Source organism: Schistocerca nitens, chromosome 4 (assembly GCF_023898315.1).
Source record: "Schistocerca nitens isolate TAMUIC-IGC-003100 chromosome 4, iqSchNite1.1, whole genome shotgun sequence".
Lineage (NCBI taxonomy): Eukaryota > Metazoa > Arthropoda > Insecta > Orthoptera > Acrididae > Schistocerca > Schistocerca nitens.
Window position 1 is genome coordinate 628,990,053 of NC_064617.1, and position 22,483 is coordinate 629,012,535.

Consider the following 22,483-nt stretch of genomic DNA (forward strand, 5'->3'; position numbering starts at 1 on the left):
TTGAGTATGATAATCCACCACATCATTGCTTCCGAACTGTGTCAGAAGAACTCGACGAATACTCCGCGTACATTAGAGTAATTGCACGACTCCCCAGGTCAGCTGGCTATGGCTGTTGCATACCGTACGTTTTCGATACTGTTTAACGAATATTCCGGAAACTCGGATCATAGTTTCGTACTACGTGAAACGTTTGTTTAAACATAACGTTCTTTCCACGTATTCTGTTCGTGCCTGAATTGAGATGACTCGGCTGTTTCCATACTCCTCCAATGAGCTACCTCGACCCGGATTTCAGTAACGGAAATTGTCATTTGTCTGGATTTCACTACGTACGTGCCGACTCGGCTCTTTTCGCATTCCTCCAATTTCTTGGTCTCAGCGGAGCAGGTCGTTAGTGGCATTCGCATGTTTACTTTCCAGCATGAAATTTGTGTTTTCACAGAGCTACGGCAAGTGGTAGGGAGATGTTGTGATTTTCTTAGGGCTACAGCAAGTGCTAGGACCATCGCGTGTCGCCGTGCATTGCCACAGTGAGGTAGAACCTTTTTAACTGCCTGCAATGGCCTACACGAAGCGTTGGCATGGCAGTTCAGTTTGGAATTATTTTGATATGACAACAGCTTCAAATCTTGCATTTCAGGTGTTAGTATTAAGCCCAGTACAGCCACGGTGACTGTACGTTGAATTGCAGAAGAGAAAACTCTGCTCAGGAAAGGCGCAGTCACGAGCACAGTTATACCTCCAACATAGCAGTTTAGCAAAAGAGATGGACGAGTGGATCTAGGCGCTACAGTCTGGAACCGCGAGACCGCTACGTTCGCAGGTTCGAATCCTGCCTCTGGCGTGAACGTGTGTGATGTCCTTAGGTTAGTTAGGTTCTAGGGGACTGATGACCTCAGATGTTAAGTCCCATAGTGCTCAGAGCCAATTTTTTTTTTTTTTTTTTTTTTTTTAGCAAAAGAGAAGTTGTGTGTACCGAATACACACACTACCAATTTACGTTACCTCTAATGCCGTACGTCAAACCTTAGTTTTGTTGATCAGAAGGGGGATACCATCGAGCAAGACGTACGAACCTCTGACCTAGTAACTGCTGCCGTGAGTTGTGAGAAGCGTTTAACAATCGTGCACTAAATGAGTAAAAGGGATCCATGGGAAACTATAAAAGTAATGGCCTGCAGTACTGTTTATGAATCTCGCCAATTCACTACACGTCGCCGCTCTCAGAAGCGGAAATGTATTTCTTTGTCTACATCACAAGTGTATATTGATAAGTACGATAATGACAGAAAGAGTGTCAGTTATTTCACCTGTGCCATTGCCAGGTCCGAAAATGATGTTCTGTGATGTTCGTATCTTATGAGGGTGTTAATTTGCACAATGCCGTAATTTGAAGCTGGGTTTATGGATATTGTTTTAGTGAATAGCAGATTTTCGTCGCTTAGAAGTTATCAAATGAAAGTAACTATAGACTGTTATTCGATGATGTAGTAATAATGCTCATTCCAAATACACTCGCTTGAATTGCCATTGCACAATTCTTAAATTGAACGTAGTATAATATGTCTACCGGTATTGTTGTGAAAAAATGAAATGATTGTAAGATGAGACACCGGCTGGGAAGCTTCCGCTGCCTGGTGCAAGTGTTTCTGTTCGACCACTTCGACGACTCTCACGTCCTTTTAACGAGGATGACATGAAATGATTACGACACAGACATCCAAAGACTGAGAGAAGAATGTGTCAAACCCGGTCGAGGATATAAGGTACGAACCCAACGAGCTACAAGGAGGGACGCTAACAACTTGATTGCACGCTGTGAACAGTTACTTTAGTGAATCAATACGGCTGAATTTGTGTTGAGGTGAGTCGGTGTATGTATACCATGTTCAACAAGTGCAGGTTCATAGTCAGTTAAGTCGAGGCTATTTTCGTCATGTAACACACATCTCACAAGGAACTCTTTGAGTAGCAGGTCGCGTGTTCTATCTTTAGCAAGGGCCATTTGAAAGTGCTGTGTTAATAATTATGACAGAAAAAATATTAACTGCTTATGACTCACCATGTGCATCAGGAAGGTGACTGAAAATGAGCGTCCGGGAGGAGCTGAGATCAATCTTCTGTGGCATATAGGTATTCATAGAATGGACATCGCTAGCATTCAAGAAATGTCCCAAACAAAGAGCATGAACACGGAATGAAAAATGGCGCGTCACATTGATCACAAAGTTTCGCACTATCAAGATCGAATGCGAACTCCTTGGGAGCTACAAACCGTCAAGAACGTCGAACCAGATATGCACTCTTAAAGAACGCATATAGAATGGTATTGGTGTAATGGGGAGATGAGGGTGCAACAGAATGCGAAACAGTCATGGATCCTATCGTAAAACTGGCTATCCTTTAAGGCGTAGATGAAACTATTGCTATAATATGCTTTATAGACGTAGAAAAAAACAAACGTCAAGAGGCTGAATTTCTCCAGTGGTTGAGTGATCATACCAGATTTGTAGTTCTCTTATGCCCATTTTCCAACTCTTGTTTGCTATTACGTAAATATTTCCTAGGCTCCTTTCAAGATCACGCACACTAGAAAGACCTGTAGGAGTCAGAGCATCTCCGACTCCTCGCATCACAATAAATAACTTTCCATTCCATTTACCATCCAGGTTAACAGTAGGCATAATTGTATACGAATGCGTTAAGGCATTGATTTTAGTTCATCTTCATGCAACTCTCTCGGTACCCCTAATTTCCAGGGTTAATTTCATATGCACTCACTCTTTAAATCCCGACTGGTTGGAGTTGGAAAAGAAGTTTTTACTGAACGGTGGGATGATTTTGTTTATACCATCTACAAATTTTCGGACCGATTCCGCTGACTTCTGTGCATCGTCTAGTTGACGCTTCGTTTGAAAATTCGTTATCTTACGTCTTCCAATTTTGTAGCACTGTTTGAAGTCATGCAGCCATCCACTGCTTCCCCTGAAATACTGTAATCCATGTCCTTCGCAATTTGATGCGCATAACGTAGTAGGCCTCATATTGCAAATTGCATCTAGCATCCTTGAAGCGCGTAAACACTAGTTTTGTAACAAGTTATCCTCGTCCTCTCTTGAGCATCTATAGTTTTCCTTATGCACATCACGGTCATATTGCTGCAGAATTATTCGAAATTCGTCCATAATTGATTTTTACGATGCTGCGGATGATCTTACGTGTACGAAATTATATCTAATACATGCTCCTTGGACAACTATTATTATTTACTACGTTTCAATGGAGACGTTGTTTGCGGATCCCTGTCCGGTAAGGAGTATGAGCTACGTGGCTCGATACTTGTTCAGTACCATTCTTTTTGTACAGCGGGATCCTTTCTATCTTTGCATACATGCCACATACATCGACTCTAGTAATTGTTACATTTCACTCAAGAATTACATCTCTTTCCTATCCACAACGCCAACAAATGCCGAACTGTTTACTGATTTTCTGCTGGCAGATTAGTAAATGTGCTATAAAACCGAAAAAAACGCACTCTCTACAGGGTGGTCCATTGATAGTGACCGGGTCAAATATCTCACGAAATAAGCATTAAACGAAAAACCTACAAAGGACTAAACTCGTCTAGGTTGATGGCGCTATGGTTGGCCCGCTAGATGGCGCTGCCATAGGTCAAACGGATATCAACTGCGTTTTTTTAAAATAGGATCCCCCATTTTTATTACATATTCGTGTAGTACGTAAAGAAATACGAATATTTTAGTTGGACCACTTTTTTCGCTTTGTGATAGTTGGCGCTGTAATAGACACAAACGTATAAGTACGTGAACATTCCGCCAGTGCGGACGGTATTTGCTTCGTGATACATTATCCGTGTTAAAATGGACCGTTTACCAATTGCGGAAAAGGTCGATATCGTGTTGATGTATGGCGATTGTGATCAAAATGCACAACGGGCGTGTGCTATGTATGCTGCTCGGTATCCTGGACGACATCATCCAAGTTTCCGTACCGTTCGCCGGATAGTTACGTTATTTAAGGAAACAGGTAGTGTTCAGCCACATGTGAAACGTCAACCACGACCTGCAACAAATGATGATGCCCAAGTAGGTGTTGTAGCTGCTGTCGCGGATAATCCGCACATCAGTAGCAGACAAATTGCGCGAGAATCGGGAATCTCAAAAACGTCGGTGTTGAGAATGCTACATCAACATCGATTTCACCCGTACCATATTTCTCTGCACCAGGAATTGCACGGCGACGACTTTGAACGTCGTGTACAGTTCTGCCACTGGGCACAACAGAAATTACAGGACGATGACAGATTTTTTGCACGCCTTCTATTTAGTAACGAAGCATCTTTCAGCAACAGCAGTAACGTAAACCGGCATAATATGCATGATTGGGAAACGGAAAATCCACGACGGCTGCGACAAGTGGAACATCAGCGACCTTGGCGGGTTAATGTATGGTGCGGTATTTTGGAAGGAAGTATAATTGGCCAGCATTTTATTGATGGCAATCGAAATGGTGCAATGTATGCCGATTTCCTACGTAATGCTCTACCGATGTTACTACAAGATGTTTCACTGCATGACAGAATGGCGATGTACTTCCAACATGACAGATGTCCAGCACATAGCTCGCGTGCGGTTGAAGCGGTATTGAATAGCGTATTTCATGACAGGTGGATTGGTCGTCGAAGCACCATACCATGGCCCGTGCCGGCCGTGGTGGCCGAGCGGTTATAGGCGCTTCAGCCCGGAACCGCGCTGCTGCTACGGTCGCAGGTTCGAATCCTGCCTCGGGCATGGATGTGTGTGATGTCCTTAGGTTAGTTAGGTTTAAGTAGTTCTAAGTTCTAGGGGACTGATGACCTAAGATGTTAAGTCCCATAGTGCTCAGAGCCATTCACCATGGCCCGCACGTTCACCAGATCTGACGTCCCCGTATTTCTCTCTATGAGAAAGTTGAAGGATATTTGCTATCGTGATCCACCGACAACGCCTCACAACATGCGTCAGCGCATTGTCAATGCATGTGCGAACATTACGGAGGGCGAACTACTCGCTGCTGAGAGGAATGTCGTTACACGTATTGCCAAATGCATTGACCTTAACGGACATCATTTTGAGCATTTATTGCATTAATATGGTATTTACAGGTAATCTCGCTGTAACAACATGCGTTCTCAGAAATGAAAAGTTCACAAAGGTACGTGTATCACATTGGAACAACCGAAATAAAATGTTCAAACGTACCTACGTTCTGTATTGCAATTTAAAAAAATCTACCTGTTACCAACTGTTCGTCTAAAATTGTGAGCCATATGTTTGTGACTATTGCAGCATCATCTATCACAAAGCGAAGAAAGTGGTCTAACTAAAACATTCATAATTCTTTACGTACTACCCGGATATGTAATAAAAATGGGGGTTCCTATTTAAAGAAACGCAGTTGATATCCGTTTGATCTATGACAGCGCCATCTAGCGGGCCAACCATAGCGCCATCTGGTTTCCCCCTTCAAGCTAGACAAATTTCGTTCCTTGTTGTTTCTTTGTTTGACGCTTATTTCATGAGATATTTGTCCCGGTCACCATCAATGGACCACCCTTTATAATACACGTTGATGACTGTTTCCTCTCTTTTTTGACTTTCCACTTTGTTCTATAACAAGTGAATTAATATTTAACATCTCCAATCCACGCTCATCTTATGTATTCTGTCAAATGTGCTCGTTTCACAAATAACACCACGTTGTTCCATAACCTACTGTTCTGAGCTCTTTATTCGTCACTTTGCGACGTAGTTTTCTAAATTCATACCTCTGCGTTTCTTTGATTGTCAATACTCATGAATCACAGGTATCTTTACAAGTCCGAGGTAATGATAAGCATAACGCTTTTTAATGCTGGCTCGTGAATTTTGATAGCGTCATTGTTTGTACAGTCTTAACACATTCGTATTTATATTTCCCTTTCATCTATTTCTTTGTGCCCACACTCGCAAAACAGGTTTTCCATGAGGTTAAACTTCGTTTTATTTTTTTTTTTTTTTTAAATACTCACTGGATGCAAGTAGTGTCAATTGAACTTGGCTTTACGAAAATGAAATATCGGTCCTACATAATTTTACTTTCGTTGGATTTAAACCATGGTTTAAGGTATGTTTCTGTGTGTAACGTTTCGCCCCCTAATTATGGAGATATCCTAAGAGGCTATAAAGACTTTCATAGTTGATTACTTGTACGTACACGTGTAGCGGTTGGTTCTTGACGTCTTCCTATCTCTGAGAAACATTAGAGAGTTACGGCAACGCAGTTTATAGAAATCGTAAAGCAAAATTTCATGCTTTTGCTTTATTTAGCAGTAAGCACAACAACTTGTCTGATTTGAATCCTTCTTCTCTTACGTTAGTTCCGTGTTTTTTTTCTTTCTTTCTTTTAATTTCTATGGCTGATGTGTGAACCCTAGCTTAGTTACAAGTAGACCACCACAAAATCACTCTATCAGAGAATCGAATTTGTTGATTCCCTAGTCGCAGTGCATGATTCTCTGTTTCTGGTTATTACGTGTTGCTGCTTCATTTATCAGTCGTCCTGTGGGCTGTAGGCATCATTGAAATTAATTAGAACAGTCAAAAACGTAAGGCACGTGATTCAGCGGTTCATGCTCCACACACAGCCATTGTCTATCTGAATGGTCGCAACTCTGAAGATAATCGTGTGATGATCGAAACCGGTCACCTTAATAAATATGGTTTGCGATCTACTCAGTTGTAATTAATTTCTGTTATTGTATTGTGATCGCTGATTTCTCCACTGATGTTTTCAAAAATAACTGTAGGCGTCACTTGTACTGTTTAACACGAATCGCTCTGTATAATTTTTCTACACGTTTCATTGTAAACGACATCTTGTTTCATAGTGTAAACGTTTACTCCTTGTTGAAACACATTATGGCATTGAGCGACCTACAGGCAGCGCCACTCCAAGCGCAGTTGACAGTGATTGAGTCTATTTGCGCTTTTATATTGCTGAATATCCGATATTTACTGAACAGATTCAAGGAAAAGCAAACTTTTGTATTTACGTACGCTAATGTTTAGAAACGTCTTTACACTATACGGGGAAATTACATTTTCACAGTTTTAGAACTGTAATGAAAGGAAATGTTTGCCACGTACTATTCATGATCTGGAACGACAAAATTTCATTCGTAACAAAATTACACGCAATGTAGTTAACTAGAGCAGTTCGGTCTTGTACCACTAATAGCGTCGAGTAACAGCCAATTAAGAGCTCGATTATCGAATTCGAATGCAAATTGAGGGCATATTGCGCGCATATTGAACAATATTAACTGAAGTTCAGTAAACAAGTTGACAGTTTGCGAGCCTTCTGACAGCAGTGGCACTGCAGCAGTGTAAACAGGTTTCCGTGGCACTCTGTTACTGCAATACCAATGTAAGCACGCTGGCGGCATCGTTGTCTGTTTCTTTGTTTTTCGTACCTTTTCCTTTCAGGCTGTTTGCTGTAACACAGTCTAAGCGAACAATCGATGTGTCAACATGTTTGTGCACATTTGCTTCAATGCTTAATATGTATTTGCTGTAATGCAGCGTTATTTACATATAGACCCTTAGAAACCAAGGGGTGTAAGTAACAAAATGTTAGTTTTGAAGAAATGATGTTCAGAATTGAGACACTGCACAAAATATCATGCACAACTTAAGGAAAAAATATTTATTTTGAAACATTCAAAGCCATATTTCCTACCTTATCCAGAATAATCAATGCTGAATTTTATGAATTAGTATTTCTTATTTTTTGTCATCACTCTTCTGATTGGTTTGACACGGCCTGCCACTAATTCGTCTCCCTTGCCAACCTCTTCATCTCAGAGTAACACTTGCAACCCACGTCCTCAATTATTTGCTGTATGTATTCTAATCTCTGTCTTCCTCTTTAGTTTTTGCCCCCTACGGCTCCCTCTAGTACATTGGAAGTCATTCCCTGATGTCTTAACAGATGTCATATCATCCCATCCCATGTCTTTGACAGTATTTCCTGTATATTCCTTTCCTTTATGATTCTGCACAGAACCACCTCATTCCTTACCTTATCAGTCCACTAATTTTGAACATTCGTCTGTAGCCCCACATCTCAAGCGCTTCGACTCTCTTCTTTTCCGGTTTCTCCACAGTCCATGTTTCACTACCTTTACAACGCTGTGCTCCAAACGTACATTCACACAAATGTCTGCCGGCCGGAGTGGCCGTGCGGTTCTAGGCGCTGCATTCTGGAGCCGAGCGACCGCTACGGTCGGAGGTTCGAGTCCTGCCTCGGGCATGGATATGTGTGATGTTCTTAGGTTAGTTAGGTTTAATTAGTTCTAAGTTCTAGGCTACTGTTGACCTCAGAAGTTAAGTCGCATAGTGCTCAGAGCCATTTGGACCACACAAATGTCTTCCCCAAATTAAGACCTATGTTTGATATTAGTAGACTTCTCCTGGCCAGGAATGCCCGTTTTCTTGCTCCGTCGGTCACTGTTTCCTTTGCTGCCTAGGTAGCAGAGTTCCTTAACTTCATCTACTTTGTGACCATCTGTCTTGATGTTAAGTTTCTTACTTTTCTCATTTCCACTACTTATCATTAATTCCGTCGTTTTTTCTTTATTCTCAATCTATATTCTGTACTCATTAGACTTTTCGTTCCATTCAGCAGATCGTGTAATTCTTCTTCACTTTCACTCACTATAGGAATGTCATCAGCGAATTCCTTTTCAAGAGTGAGTGTCTGAACATTTTCTGGCGGTCCATGAACTGTGAAATTCTGCAACTTCTTATACGCGACACAAGTATCAGTACAAGGTATATCGAAACACAGATTGGAGGCCATATTGAACCCAATTCGATAGTAACACTTTTTAGCAGGTGGTAAATTCTTTTCGTCGCAAAACGCCTCGTAGGGCTCATACATTTCGGTTATATTTGGCCTAGGATCCAAATACTTAATGTTAGGATATTTCTTTCTACTATAATAACTGCCATGTTTTGGAAATGAATTGATACAGACCTTAACAATCAGAACTTGTTTCCTGTTTTTTTTTCTTTTTTTACGTCCTCTACAGTCTTTTGGAGAAACTTCAGTGGAATATTTCTCAAGCAAGACGACGGTAACATGTTTGTTACATACACCCAACGTCAGCAAGAGAAAGTGTTTACATACTCTGAATTCTTTTAGATTTTCATATTGTAAGTGCAGGTTACTTTATTTTTATTTTTATTTATTTATGTATTTATTTATTTATTTTTTGCATGCATGGAACATGTTTTGGCCGCATTGGCTGTTACACTGAAACTGAAGAGTTAATGAATGATGTTCGGAGATTTCATGTTCATAGATTCCTGTATTCATCAAATGTTTGTGGTCTCTCCTCTTCATTAATATTTTCTTTACATCTAAATCTGCAGTTTTTAACATGCAGGCTTATCCTCTGGTTTTCATCAACTTTCCCCTGCCAATCTGTATACTGTTTCCCTTCATTTCGAAGTCTAGAATTTTTATTTCTTTTCCACTTTACTGGTCGTCTTAAAGTGATGGGGCGAGTCATTTCCATAGATTTATCAGACTTTATATCAGTTTCAAAAGTTTTATCTTCATCATTGTCTGCAGAAGAAGTAAACAGTATTTTGCATCCTCTATTCTTAAAAATTTTCTGACCTCATACGATTGTGTTTAAATTCTTTCCAAACGCAGTCACTTACTTGTAAAATGGATGTTAGTATTTAAACGTTATTTATTCAATAATAAATTATTTCTAAATTTACTCATAACGAAATATGTAAAACACATGTTAAAACACTAACCATCACTCAAACTGAGGTTCTGTTCTCTTTATTCTGTTTCCGACATTTCTCACATGCATTTACTTCTCTTTTACAGTTTAATAAATATATCTACACTATCAACAAACTGTGTAGGAAACAAAACCATAACAATAAATCACAAGTAAAAACTGTTAAAGACTCAGCCACGAAAACAAAGAGCGGTTTACAATCACTTTGCAGCGAAGAGGTAAAAGTGCAGATATAACCTTTAACTTCCAAAGAAAATATATGATTGTCGTAACAGTTTCCCTTTCAGCCACTAGACGTCGGTACCAAACTGCGTGTTACTTGTATCTAATGGCCACGCACATTTGTGTCTGCCTTTAATCTAAAGTTACCTCCAAAATTAAAAATTGGTCATTTAGACTCCTTACCTTACAAGAGTCTCATATCTGAACAACATAAAATGCGTAATAGCAGTGTAATGCAAGTATTAGCTGAATGTCAACCACAAATTGAAGACGTGCTGAACCCTAACTCTAGCAAGAAGTACTCTTCACCGGAAACCTTCAAGCATATGATATGTAGAATGTCACCTCGATAGGGAAAGAGCTGTAAAGTGAAAATATATGTAATAAAGTGTGTACACACGAGAAACAGTTCTGTCCCTAAAATGATTTCAAATTAAACGAAGAGGAGATTTCTAAAATAAAAGCTCAGTTATCTCTTAGAAGACAAGAACGTTAAGAAATTCCCTACTGTAGCATTATACCCAAGGTCATTACTATGTTTGTAGAGTAACATAAAATGAGGCACAGAAACTTTCTGTAAACTAACACTGACATTCACTGAACACATTGCAATCATAACGACGGAATTAAATTTAGAAGAAGTTGTGCGAGCAAATGTGTTCCGAGTGTTACGGCAAAATCACAGAAAACTTTGATACATGTTACTAACAACCTGTTAAGAACTGATGTAGAAGCAACCTGTCAGCACAGCTGTCTGAACGAAAACCATAATAGAACGTAAATGAGTGAGAGCAGTTGAAGAAAATGGTTTACTTTTTGTTTTTATTAGTGTTATAGCCTTCATTCTGAAGACTGGTTTGACGCAGACTTGTGAAGTTGGCACATGACTGTTCATTTTTTCTGAGTTCTTAATAGACATGCAGTAGTTCTGGATTCCTCTACAAAAAATTAGATCAGTTCTGCTGAACTTCGCGAAGAAAAAAAAGTACTCTGAAATATATTAATCTTGTAAAAAAAAAAGTATTTGCTTACTTGCGAAAAAAAGATGCTCATCAAATTCGAATTTCTCCCATCGTTTTGTTTTGCTTCCTTTTTTTTTGCAGTTTATAGTTTATGAGGTAACTACAATAACGAGGGACCCATATTCTCTACTGGTGAAGTTGGTATCCGAGTTTCGGGAAATCACATTTTCTTCCGAGTTCGTGATAGATATGATATAGTTACGAGCACCCTATACAAAATTTGAATATTTCTGCAGAATTTCTCGAAAAAGTTATGTTACAATTTTGAAAAGCGATTCTTCTTTGACGGTGTTATGGTAGCCCATTTTTAGCTGGCAGTAGAGGTGAAATACACTCCTGGAAATTGAAATAAGAACACCGTGAATTCATTGTCCCAGGAAGGGGAAACTTTATTGACACATTCCTGGGGTCAGATACATCACATGATCACACTGACAGAACCACAGGCACATAGACACAGGCAACAGAGCATGCACAATGTCGGCACTAGTACAGTGTATATCCACCTTTCGCAGAAATGCAGGCTGCTATTCTCTCATGGAGACGATCGTAGAGATGCTGGATGTAGTCCTGTGGAACGGCTTGCCATGCCATTTCCACCTGGCGCCTCAGTTGGACCAGCGTTCGTGCTGGACGTGCAGACCGCGTGAGACGACGCTTCATCCAGTCCCAAACATGCTCAATGGGGGACAGATCCGGAGATCTTGCTGGCCAGGGTAGTTGACTTACACCTTCTAGAGCACGTTGGGTGGCACGGGAGACATGCGGACGTGCATTGTCCTGTTGGAACAGCAAGTTCCCTTGCCGGTCTAGGAATGGTAGAACGATGGGTTCGATGACGGTTTGGATGTACCGTGCACTATTCAGTGTCCCCTCGACGATCACCAGTGGTGTACGGCCAGTGTAGGAGATCGCTCCCCACACCATGATGCCGGGTGTTGGCCCTGTGTGCCTCGGTCGTATGCAGTCCTGATTGTGGCGCTCACCTGCACGGCGCCAAACACGCATATGACCATCATTGGCACCAAGGCAGAAGCGACTCTCATCGCTGAAGACGACACGTCTCCATTCGTCCCTCCATTCACGCCTGTCGCGACACCACTGGAGGCGGGCTGCACGATGTTGGGGCGTGAGCGGAAGACGGCCTAACGGTGTGCGGGACCGTAGCCCAGCTTCATAGAGACGGTTGTGAATGGTCCTCGCCGATACCCCAGGAGTAACAGTGTCCCTAATTTGCTGGGAAGTGGCGGTGCGGTCCCCTACGGCACTGCGTAGGATCCTACGGTCTTGGCGTGCATCCGTGCGTCGCTGCGGTCCGGTCCCAGGTCGACGGGCACGTGCACCTTCCGCCGACCACTGGCGACAACATCGATGTACTGTGGAGACCTCACGCCCCACGTGTTGAGCAATTCGGCGGTACGTCCACCCGGCCTCCCGCATGCCCACTATACGCCCTCGCTCAAAGTCCTTCAACTGCACATACGGTTCACGTCCACGCTGTCGCGGCATGCTACCAGTGTTAAAGACTGCGATGGAGCTCCGTATGCCACGGCAAACTGGCTGACACTGACGGCGGCGGTGCACAAATGCTGCGCAGCTAGCGCCATTCGACGGCCAACACCGCGGTTCCTGGTGTGTCCGCTGTGCCGTGCGTGTGATCATTGCTTGCACAGCCCTCTCGCAGTGTCCGGAGCAAGTATGGTGGGTCTGACACACCGGTGTCAATGTGTTCTTTTTTCCATTTCCAGGAGTGTAGTTCTGTTATGTCATTATTGGTCAATGAACCAAAAACATTTCAGGACCCAACTTTACTGTAGTCGTCCGTTTCTTCAACGAAAAATGTCAGCTTGAACGAAAGTAAGGGAACCATAATGATCTTCCTTAACTGTTGTGTGAAGATCTTTCGATGACTTTTTCGATCCGATATCAATTACAGTAGAGCGACACCTGCAAAAGAGCACCGACTGAACAAGTTTAACCATCCCTTTCAAACAGCCGTGATCAGGTTGTTTGCGTATAATCCTTACATCCTTATTAGTAAAAGTTTTCATTGTTGTTTGATTGTTACCTACTTCTTTACGAATAAACCTTATGGACATGTCATCCAAATGACAGCGTCCCCTGATATTCTCCTGCTTAATAAATATTCCGGAGCTGGTATGTGGGTCATAGTCATCTTCCAAAGGTGAAAATAAATTTTCGCTGTCTCCAGTAGCCATATAACACGGGACGCCACAGATTCTTACCACAGCATCTACATAGCACTACACTCTATACTCTAGAACGCTTCACAGTGAAAATTAATGTACCTTACCACGATCATTGAAAAGCCGAAAAGTCCACCTCTGCCACAGTTTCATTTTAAATGGCTAACTTAAATTACACAAAGACACACTATGTAATCTTGCACTTATACCTAACCAGTTGGGGGTCTGACCATTCGGTTACCTGCAGACAGAGTTCGAGTGAGGGATTAACTGATGATTTTCGGTAGAAATCTTGGGGTGCTGTTCAGAACTGTGACCAGAATATTGTTGTACAAATTTGTTTTCTTTTTTTAAGCGGTGAATGTGGTTCCCATGCTATTACAAAAGTCGTTAAGTTTTCCTGCATATCTCTTGGGGAAACTGTTTAGTATAGTAATCATCATTTTTTTTCGAAAATGGGCTAATATATTTTTACAAGATCAAAATTGTTATTGTTTACTTCGCGATATTCTGCAAAACTACTCAGATTTTGTACACAGTACGCGAAAGCTATAGAATATTTATTAAGAACTCCAAAAGATTGTACATGTCCTGAAAGTGAAGTGCCATCTTCACCGGACTGACGCAGCTGTCCATGCTTGCCTACCCTGTGACAACTTCTAAGCCTCAGCGTAACTACGGCAATCTGCAACCGGCATGCAGTAGGCAAATACTGATTTTATTCTACAACATTTACACCACACCTAACACCATTACCAACTAGCCATTTCCTGGAATGTTCAGCTGTCGTCTATAAATCGATGCACCTAAAATATACAGATTATGAACTATATAAACAGGTGGAATAGTTTTGTTTCGTAATTAAATGAGCAAGTAAAAATTTATGATGAACCACTTGCGCGCGTAAATAAACTGAAATGAATTTGTTTTTATGAGGATGAACCTATTTTGATTGTATACTATAATATGAGAAGTTGAAATGGATTTTCTTTTTCACACCCTGTAGCTTTCAATACCATCACCAATCATTCCGTTCAAAACAATAAGTATATTTTGCAATGCCAACTCCTTTTCGTTACTATTGTCTTTCATATTAAGTTTTAATTTAGAATTATATTTAGAAATATGAAAATGTGCTAGTTGTTTTACTATATGTAGCTATAGTTGGTTGTGGAATGTTAACTATTGGTGCCGGAAGACAATAAGGGGCAAACGAAGTCACCGCGAATGACACACCCACAGCTACTAAAGCTCATGGAATGATTACAGTGTCAGTGTACAGTTTTAACTGGTCTTCATAAACACTTAAGAAACTCATTAATTATCCTCTAGTACTCATCATTACGAAACCTCACTATTCAAATGCATTTAACCACATTCAGAAAGCCAATAGCACTTTTAACAGAAAATAACATTTACTCTAAATATTGCAACAGATCTGACCACAACACAGGTGGATTTAACAATCAAAACTGTGAAATGTCTTTACCCAGATCATATGAACAGTTGATCGACTGTGGACTTAACAACATATCTACAATAAGCAGCAAGTGTAACATCTAATAACGCGATTGTCAGCTGTATTATCTGTATCTGCATTTACAGCAGCATGAACTATAAGTCTAAAATCTGAGGCTCAAATGCTCGATCCTCACCAGGTCGGTTTGGAGAAAGATATCGGAGCAGTTCAAAGGCGGGCTGCTGGATTGGTTACCAGTGGGTTCGAACAACAGGCATGTGAACAGTCCAGTCCAGTGACAGGAGTGAACGACAACTGTGAAGGTCGGTACTAGCGAATAGGGGTTCGACTGTTGTGTAGCTGACCATCCACGTGAACGAAAGGGCTACTAACATTGTCTCCTAACGACCGTTTTGCGAACGTTGCTGCGAATCAGCTTACAGCTACTCAGCTGCAGTTAATGTGTTAATTTTTGTCTGATTGTTACCTACTTCTTTACCCACAAGGTTTGAGGACATGTCATCGAAATCTTCACCTTTTCTTTTAACGGAATTCCCTAATAGTCTTCTGTTTAATAAATATTCTGGAGCTGGTGTGTCTTCCCAACGTGAAAGTAATTTTATGCTCAGTACTTCGACGACCGATTCAGTCATCCTCAGATGCTGCAACTCGTGTTGTGTTATTATGTGTACTGTCTGCCTGGACCATAGCCAGACACAGGAAGAAAAGCCAAAAATCACTCATCTGCTTTATACTGGCCCGAATTCCGCAACGTTTGGCGGACACCTAAGAATAGTGGCCTAAAGCGTGTTTTGCTTCCATCGACAAAGATAAAAAGAATTCCTTGTAATGTTAAAGACGTATATATGTCTTCGAATCTGGATGTGCATCGTATTCAATGCGAATATTGTATGTTATACGGGACTGGTTATTAAAAGAGTCGAGGAAGGATGCAAGGAAGATCAGCAACATACTGGACCAAAATAACGAAGCAAACCAACTGCTGCCGTGTACTGCTTCGAATATAACGAAGAAATGATGTATGATGTTAACTCTATCGTGATAGACATGTCAACTTAATTGGGCAAAGTAGTTGAGGAGTCTATCGAAATAAAAATATCGTAAAAATGTAAAGAATTTTTCGATTTAAAATTGGCTTGGGTGTTCGCTGCGCAACCAAGATCTTGCCGGCCACCTCATTCACCAGAATTGGGAAACGCTGAGAGAATGTGCTTTTCAGAAATATCGGTGCGGGCTCTGAGAAACAAATGAGCATCAAATGATTAACGAGCACTGTGAATCAAACTAGAGTATAAATAGCGGCGCGACACTAACAAAAGCCGGCCGCTGTGGCCGAGCGCTTCTAGGCGCTTCAGTTCGGAACCACGCTGCTGCTACGGTCGCAGGTTCGAGCCCTGCCTCGGGCACGGATGTGCGTGTGATGTCCTTAGGTTAATTAGGTTTAAGTAGTTCTAAGTCTAAGGGCCTGATGACCTCAGATAGTGCTTAGAGCCATTTGAAACAATTTTGACACTAACAAACAGTCCGCAATTTCGTAGCAGTCCAGTGGGCAAGCACGCAGTACTTGAACCAGACAACTGGGTCAGTCGTCTAAATACTATGCAGAAATCGAATCAACAGCTTGACTGAGCACACGGAAGCACTCCACTATTTGTTGTGCGCTTCTGGTCTTAGTATTAACTAAAGGCCGAGCGGGATTAGCTGAGCGGTCTAAAGTCGCTGCAGTCATGGTCTGTGCGGCTGGTCCCGGCGGAGGTTCGAGTCCTGCCTCGGGCATGGGTGTGTGTGTTTATCCTTAGGACAATTTAGGTTAAGTAATGTGTAACCATAGGGACTGATGACCTTAGCAGTTAGGTCCCATAAGATTTCACACACACTTGAACATTTGAACATATTAACTAAACACGTCACATTCCGATTATTTAGTTACTGAAAAAGTCTGATATACGTTAATGTCTGGTTGCCGAAAAGTAAATGTAACTATTTGACCGAATATTGATATATGAAGCTATCTATAAAGACAGTCGCCAATTTCCTCTCATTTCCTTTTCTCGAATTTTTTCTTGTTTCTCTTTGTTTCACTTTGTATCCATTGCTTGTCCAAAATCTGTAACCTACACTGTGTATTTGCGTGATCCAGTATCAATTTAGGAAGTTATAGTATATATAGACCAAAGAGTACCGTTAAATGCTACGATGCCTCTGAAGAGTCACGGGAAGTCAGATAAATTCACTAATGCAAAATCAATTAGTAAATATGTTTCACTGTGTTTTATGTTGTTGTAATTCTGCTGATAGTGCATGCTGGATCTGAAGTACTTAAATTTGCTAACTATTTTGTTCTTATTGTTGGAAAACCAAGATCAGTATTGTTGATGCTAAAATTAGATACATGCTTCATTGTTCTAGTATAACATAGTTAAATGACGCTAACTAATTATTGTTTAATCTCTTTTCTCTCGTCCTGCCTTAACGCCAATCTTACTTCCTCCATCCCTTGTGCCAACCACGTACCATCCTGTTCATGTATACTTCCACACTTTCGCTACACGCCCTCTTGTGGACATCGTACCGCTAATACTCGCATTTTAATATCGGTACTTTGCCATTATCGAAACAATGCCCTGCGGCCACATTTTTTGGCTTTTTTTTTACTTGCTGCAACAACACCAATGTTTTCCGTAAACTATTTTCAACCCCTATTCTGTATCTGTTGGATGCAATGTCCGCCATCTTGTCGCTTTGGTGGCTTATTCAAACGGTTTCCGAGATTTCCATTTACCCCTATCTACATCGTAACGTCTTTACACGTTTCTTCAAATCGTTCTTCCGTCTAATGATTTGTGCTCGTTTTAACGGTATTCTATAATTTTTTTCCCGAATTCCGCCTTGTTTCTGATCGTCACACGATTTCCACCGTTAATGGTACCTGAAAACTCATTGCCGGTCATTTCATCCTTTTTCTGTTCGTGTGACATTCTGACACGCTCGTGGTACTCCCTTCGCCACATCTACACGTTGTTCCCTTCCCCGCTCCTACCGCCCCGCTGGTCCGCTGCCCCGGCCCGTTGCGACCGGAGCGTGTGACGACGCGCGGCAGGCTGTCGGTGCAGCCGGCGGTGAGCTACCGGAAGCGCGAGTCGACGGCCAGCGAGACGACGACGACGACGCTGCTGGCCGCCTCCGCGGCCGCCGCGGCCACCGCCAACAACGGCGGGTGGCGGCTGTCCAACGGGTCGGGCCGCCTGCTGCAGCCCTGCTCCAGCGCCGAGCACGCCGTCTGAGCGTCCGCCGACACTCTGCTCTGACGTCATCCGGAGGCGTCGCGCAGTCACCATTTAAAGCCATCAGCAAGTTACTTGTACTGTAATATGTTCGCCGAGGACAAAAATACTTTCCCCATTGGATTGATCCGAACTACAGAGGTGATTCAAAAAGCACAGTAACAAATGCTTTCATGGAATATTGTTGTTGTTGTTGTTGTGGTACACAGACTGGTTTGATGGAGCTCCCCATGCTACTCTATCCTGTGCAATCCTCTTAATCTCCGAGTAAGTACTGCATCCAATCTGCGTACTGTATTCATGTCTTGGTCTCCCTTTACGATTTTTACCCCCCAGGCTTCCCTCCAGTACTAAACTGGCGAGCCCTTGATGCCTCATAATATGTCCTACCAACCAATCCCTTCTTTTCCTCACGTAGTACGTCCGCAGTTCGTAGCAGCTAGCGTTGCTGCGTTTGGATCACGGGTTCACGGGTTCACGGGTTCGATTCACGGCCGGATTGGGGGCTTCCTTTGCCAGCGGACTAGGTGTTTGTATTGTCCTAAATCTACATACATTCTCCGCAGTCCACCATACGGTGCGTGGCGGAGGGTACCTCGTACCACAACTAGCATCTTCTCTCCCTGTTCCACCCCCAAACAGAACGAGGGAAAAATGACTGCCTATATGCCTCTGTATGAGCCCTAATCTCTCTTATCTTATCTTTGTGGTCTTTCCGCGAAATGTAAGTTGGCGGCGGTAAAATTATACTGCAGTCAGCCTCAAATGCTGGTTCTCTAAATTTCCTCAGTAGCGATTCACGAAAAGAACGCCTCCTTTCCTCTAGAGACTCCCGCCCGAGTTCCTGAAGCATTCCCGTAACACTCGCGTGATGATCAAACCTACCAGTAACAAATCTAGCAGCCCGCCTCTGAATTGCTTCCATGTCCTCCCTCAATCCGACCTGATAGGGATCCCAAACGGTCGAGCAGTACTCAAGAATTGGTCGTATTAAGGTTTTATAAGCGGTCTCCTTTACAGATGAACCACATCTTCCCAAAATTGTACCAATGAACCGAAGACGACTGTCCGCCTTCCCCACAACTGCCATTACATGCTTGTCCCATTTCATATCGCTCTGCAATGTTACGCCCAAATATTTAATCGACGTGACTGTGTCAAGCGTTACACTTCTAATGGAGTATTCAAACATTACGGGATTATTTTTCCTATTCATCTGCAATAATTTACATTTATCTATAGAGTTAGCTGCCATTCTTTACACCAATCACAAATCCTGTCCAATTCATTTTGTATCCTCCTAGAGTCACTCAACGACGACACCTTCCCGTAAACCACAGCATCATCAGCAAACAGCCGCACATTGCTACCCACCCTATCCAAAAGATCATTTATGTAGATAGAAAACAACAGCGGACCTACCACACTTTCCTGGGGCACTCCAGATGATACCCTCAACTCCGATGAACACTCACCATCGAGGACAACATACTGGGTTCTATTACTTAAGAAGTCCTCATCATTTCATCATCATCATCATCATCTTTCGTGACAGTGGCACCATTGGACTGTCGAAAAAAATTTGACTGTGTAAAAATTGGGACTATGTACCGGAGCTGATGACCGCGCAGTTGAGCGCCCCACAAACCAAACATCATCTTCATCCTCCATAAGTACCACAAACTCCTCTTCTCCCCAATTCTATTCAGTACTTCCTCATTAGTTACGTGGTCTACCTATCTAGTCTTCAGCATTCTTCTGTAGCACCACATTTCAAAAGCTTCTATTCTATTCTTGTCCAAACTGTTTATCGTCCACGTTTCACTTCCATACAGCGCTACACTCCATATAAATACTTCCAGAAAGGATTTCCTGACACTTAAATCTAAACTCGATGTTAACAAATTTCTCTTCTTCGGAAATGCTGCTCTTGCCATTGCCAGTCTACGATTTATATCCTCACTACTTGGACCATCATCAAATATTTTGCTTCCCACATAGCGAAACTCACCTACTAGTTTAAGTGTCTCATTTCCTAATCTAATTCCGTCAGCATCACCGGATTTAATTCGACTACATTCCATTATCCTCGTTTTGCTTTTGTTGATGTTCATTTTATATCCTCCTTTCAAGACACTCTCCATTCCGTTCAACTCTTCTACCAAGTCCTTTCTTGTCTCTGATAGAATTACAGTGTCATCGGCAAACCTCAAAGTCTTTATTTCTTCTCCCTGGACCCTTGTATTGTATTGTATTGTATTGTATTGAACTGGGGGCCTAGAAACGACAGAGAGGCTTCGTCCCCGCCATAGTCCTCATTGATACACAACCTCACAACAGGCTACAATAGTCCACTCACCCCACCGCCGCCCCACACCGAACCCAGGATTATTGTGCGGTGCGGCACACAGTGGCCACTCCCGGGTAACGCCTCACAACAAAAGAGTGTAATCCCAAAGTTTGCGTGGCAGAGTACTTATGGTGTACGTGTACGTGGAGAAAGTGTTTGCGCAACATCTCCGACATAGTTTAACTGAGGCGGAATAAGGGGAACCAGCCCGCATTCGCCGAGGCAGATGGAAGACCGCATTAAAAACCATCCACAGATTGGCTAGCACACCGGACCTCGACACTAATCCGCCGGGATGACTCGTGCCGGGGACCGGCACGCCTTCCCGCCCGGAAAGCACTGCGTTAAACCGAACGGCTAACCGGACGGGTTACCTGGACTTCAACTCCTACTGCATATGCTTCTGTTGTTTCCTTTACTGCATGGTCAATATACAGATTGAATAACATCGGGGATAGGTTACAACCCTGTCTTACTCTCTTCTCGACCAGTGCTTCTCTCTAGTACCCCTAGACTCTTATAACTGACATCTGGTTCCTGTACAAATTGTAAACAGCCTTTCGTTCCCTGTATTTTACACCTAACACCTTAAGAATTTGAAAGAGAGTATTCCAGTCAACGTTGTCAACAGCTTTCTCTATGTCTACAAATGCTACAAACGTTGGTTTATCTTTCCTTAACCTGTATTTTAGCAGAAGTGGTAGGGTCAGTATTGCTTCGCGTGTTCCTACATTTCTCCAGAATCCAAACTGTTCTTCCCCGACATCGGCTTCTTTCAGCTTTTCCATTATTCTGTAAAGGATTCGTTTTAGTATTTTGCAGCAGTGACATATTAAACTTTTAGTTTGATAATTTTCGCACCTGTCAGCACCTGCTTCCTTTGGAACTGAAATTTCTATATTGTTTTTGAAGACTGCGGGTATTTCACCTGTCTCATACATCTCGCTCACCATTTTTGTGTACCGACAAAATATACAGGGTGTAAGCACAGAGCAAATGCAAAGAAATTACAGAAACTAAAAGCTTAAACGGACTTACCATTTATTTGCAATGAAAAATACATTTACAGAAGATATTGTAAGTGACTCCTTGCAACATCAATACACAGCTGTGCATGTCTAAGGATATTCAGATACTATCGGCGTAAAGTTCCGATAGCGATGGCGGCTACTTCACCGCTTATGTTGTCTTTCATTTCCTGTCCTCGGTGTGGATTTGTTTCACATACCTTCCTCTGCAAGTGCCCACACAGGATAAATTCAGATGTTGCTAGATTCGGCGAACGTGGTGGCCACAGGACACGTTCCAGGGATCCCGCAGACCTGTGGCATGTTGCTCGTCTGGCTGTAATAGCAATATTGTCTTTCATATTCAGTGAGTTGTGCACAAAATGTATCAGAAATTTCCAGATACGCAACCGTGTTGCAGGTAGTGTCAAAGAATATCGGTCCAATGATGCGCATTCCTGTTACGCCACACCAAACTCCGTTATTTCATCGTTGAACAGTTGCTGACACGAAATTTTGGGATTCTCCGTTGCCTAGTATCTTGTGTTATGCGCGTACCTATTACACCCCACCAAACGCCGTTATTTCATCACTGAATATTTGCTGACACGCAATTTTGGGATTCTCCGTTGCCAAGTATATTGTATTCTGTGAATTCACGTGACCGGAAAGATGAAAGCATGCTTCATCACTCATGTGTAAAAAACCATCGTTTATGCTGTTCAAAAGCCTTGTGAAGTAATCTACGCTTTATGACTTTCACCCTCCCGTAATTGCTGCTCAACTGTCATACGAAATGGCTTCAAATTACGACTTTTCAATATCAGCAACTACTTTTATTTACATGTGCCTGTTGGACCAGTTTAGTTTACGTGTAGACTTCTTTGGGCCCTGAATAATTCTTGCGTGAATATCTGCAATAACATCTGGCGTGCGAACTGAATGAATTCTTTGTCGTTTTACATTGTGCACAGATCCCTAGGTGCGCTAATTTTGGTACAGACTCTATTGACTTCTTTGCTGGTAGTCCTCCATAAGGATAT

The 22,483-nt window shown here is 42.2% G+C and overlaps 1 protein-coding gene across 1 annotated transcript in view; it reads left to right on the forward strand.

Annotated features, from left to right (window-relative positions):
* Positions 1–18,169, forward strand: part of LOC126252476 (diuretic hormone receptor-like) — a 1,022,674-nt gene extending 1,004,505 nt beyond the window's left edge. The window contains exons 13-14 of the mRNA XM_049953370.1: positions 17,900–17,967; positions 18,054–18,169. Of these exons, the coding sequence (XP_049809327.1) occupies positions 17,900–17,967; positions 18,054–18,169 (184 nt within the window). The remainder of the gene's footprint in view (positions 1–17,899; positions 17,968–18,053) is intronic.
* The last annotated feature ends 4,314 nt before the right edge of the window (positions 18,170–22,483 follow it).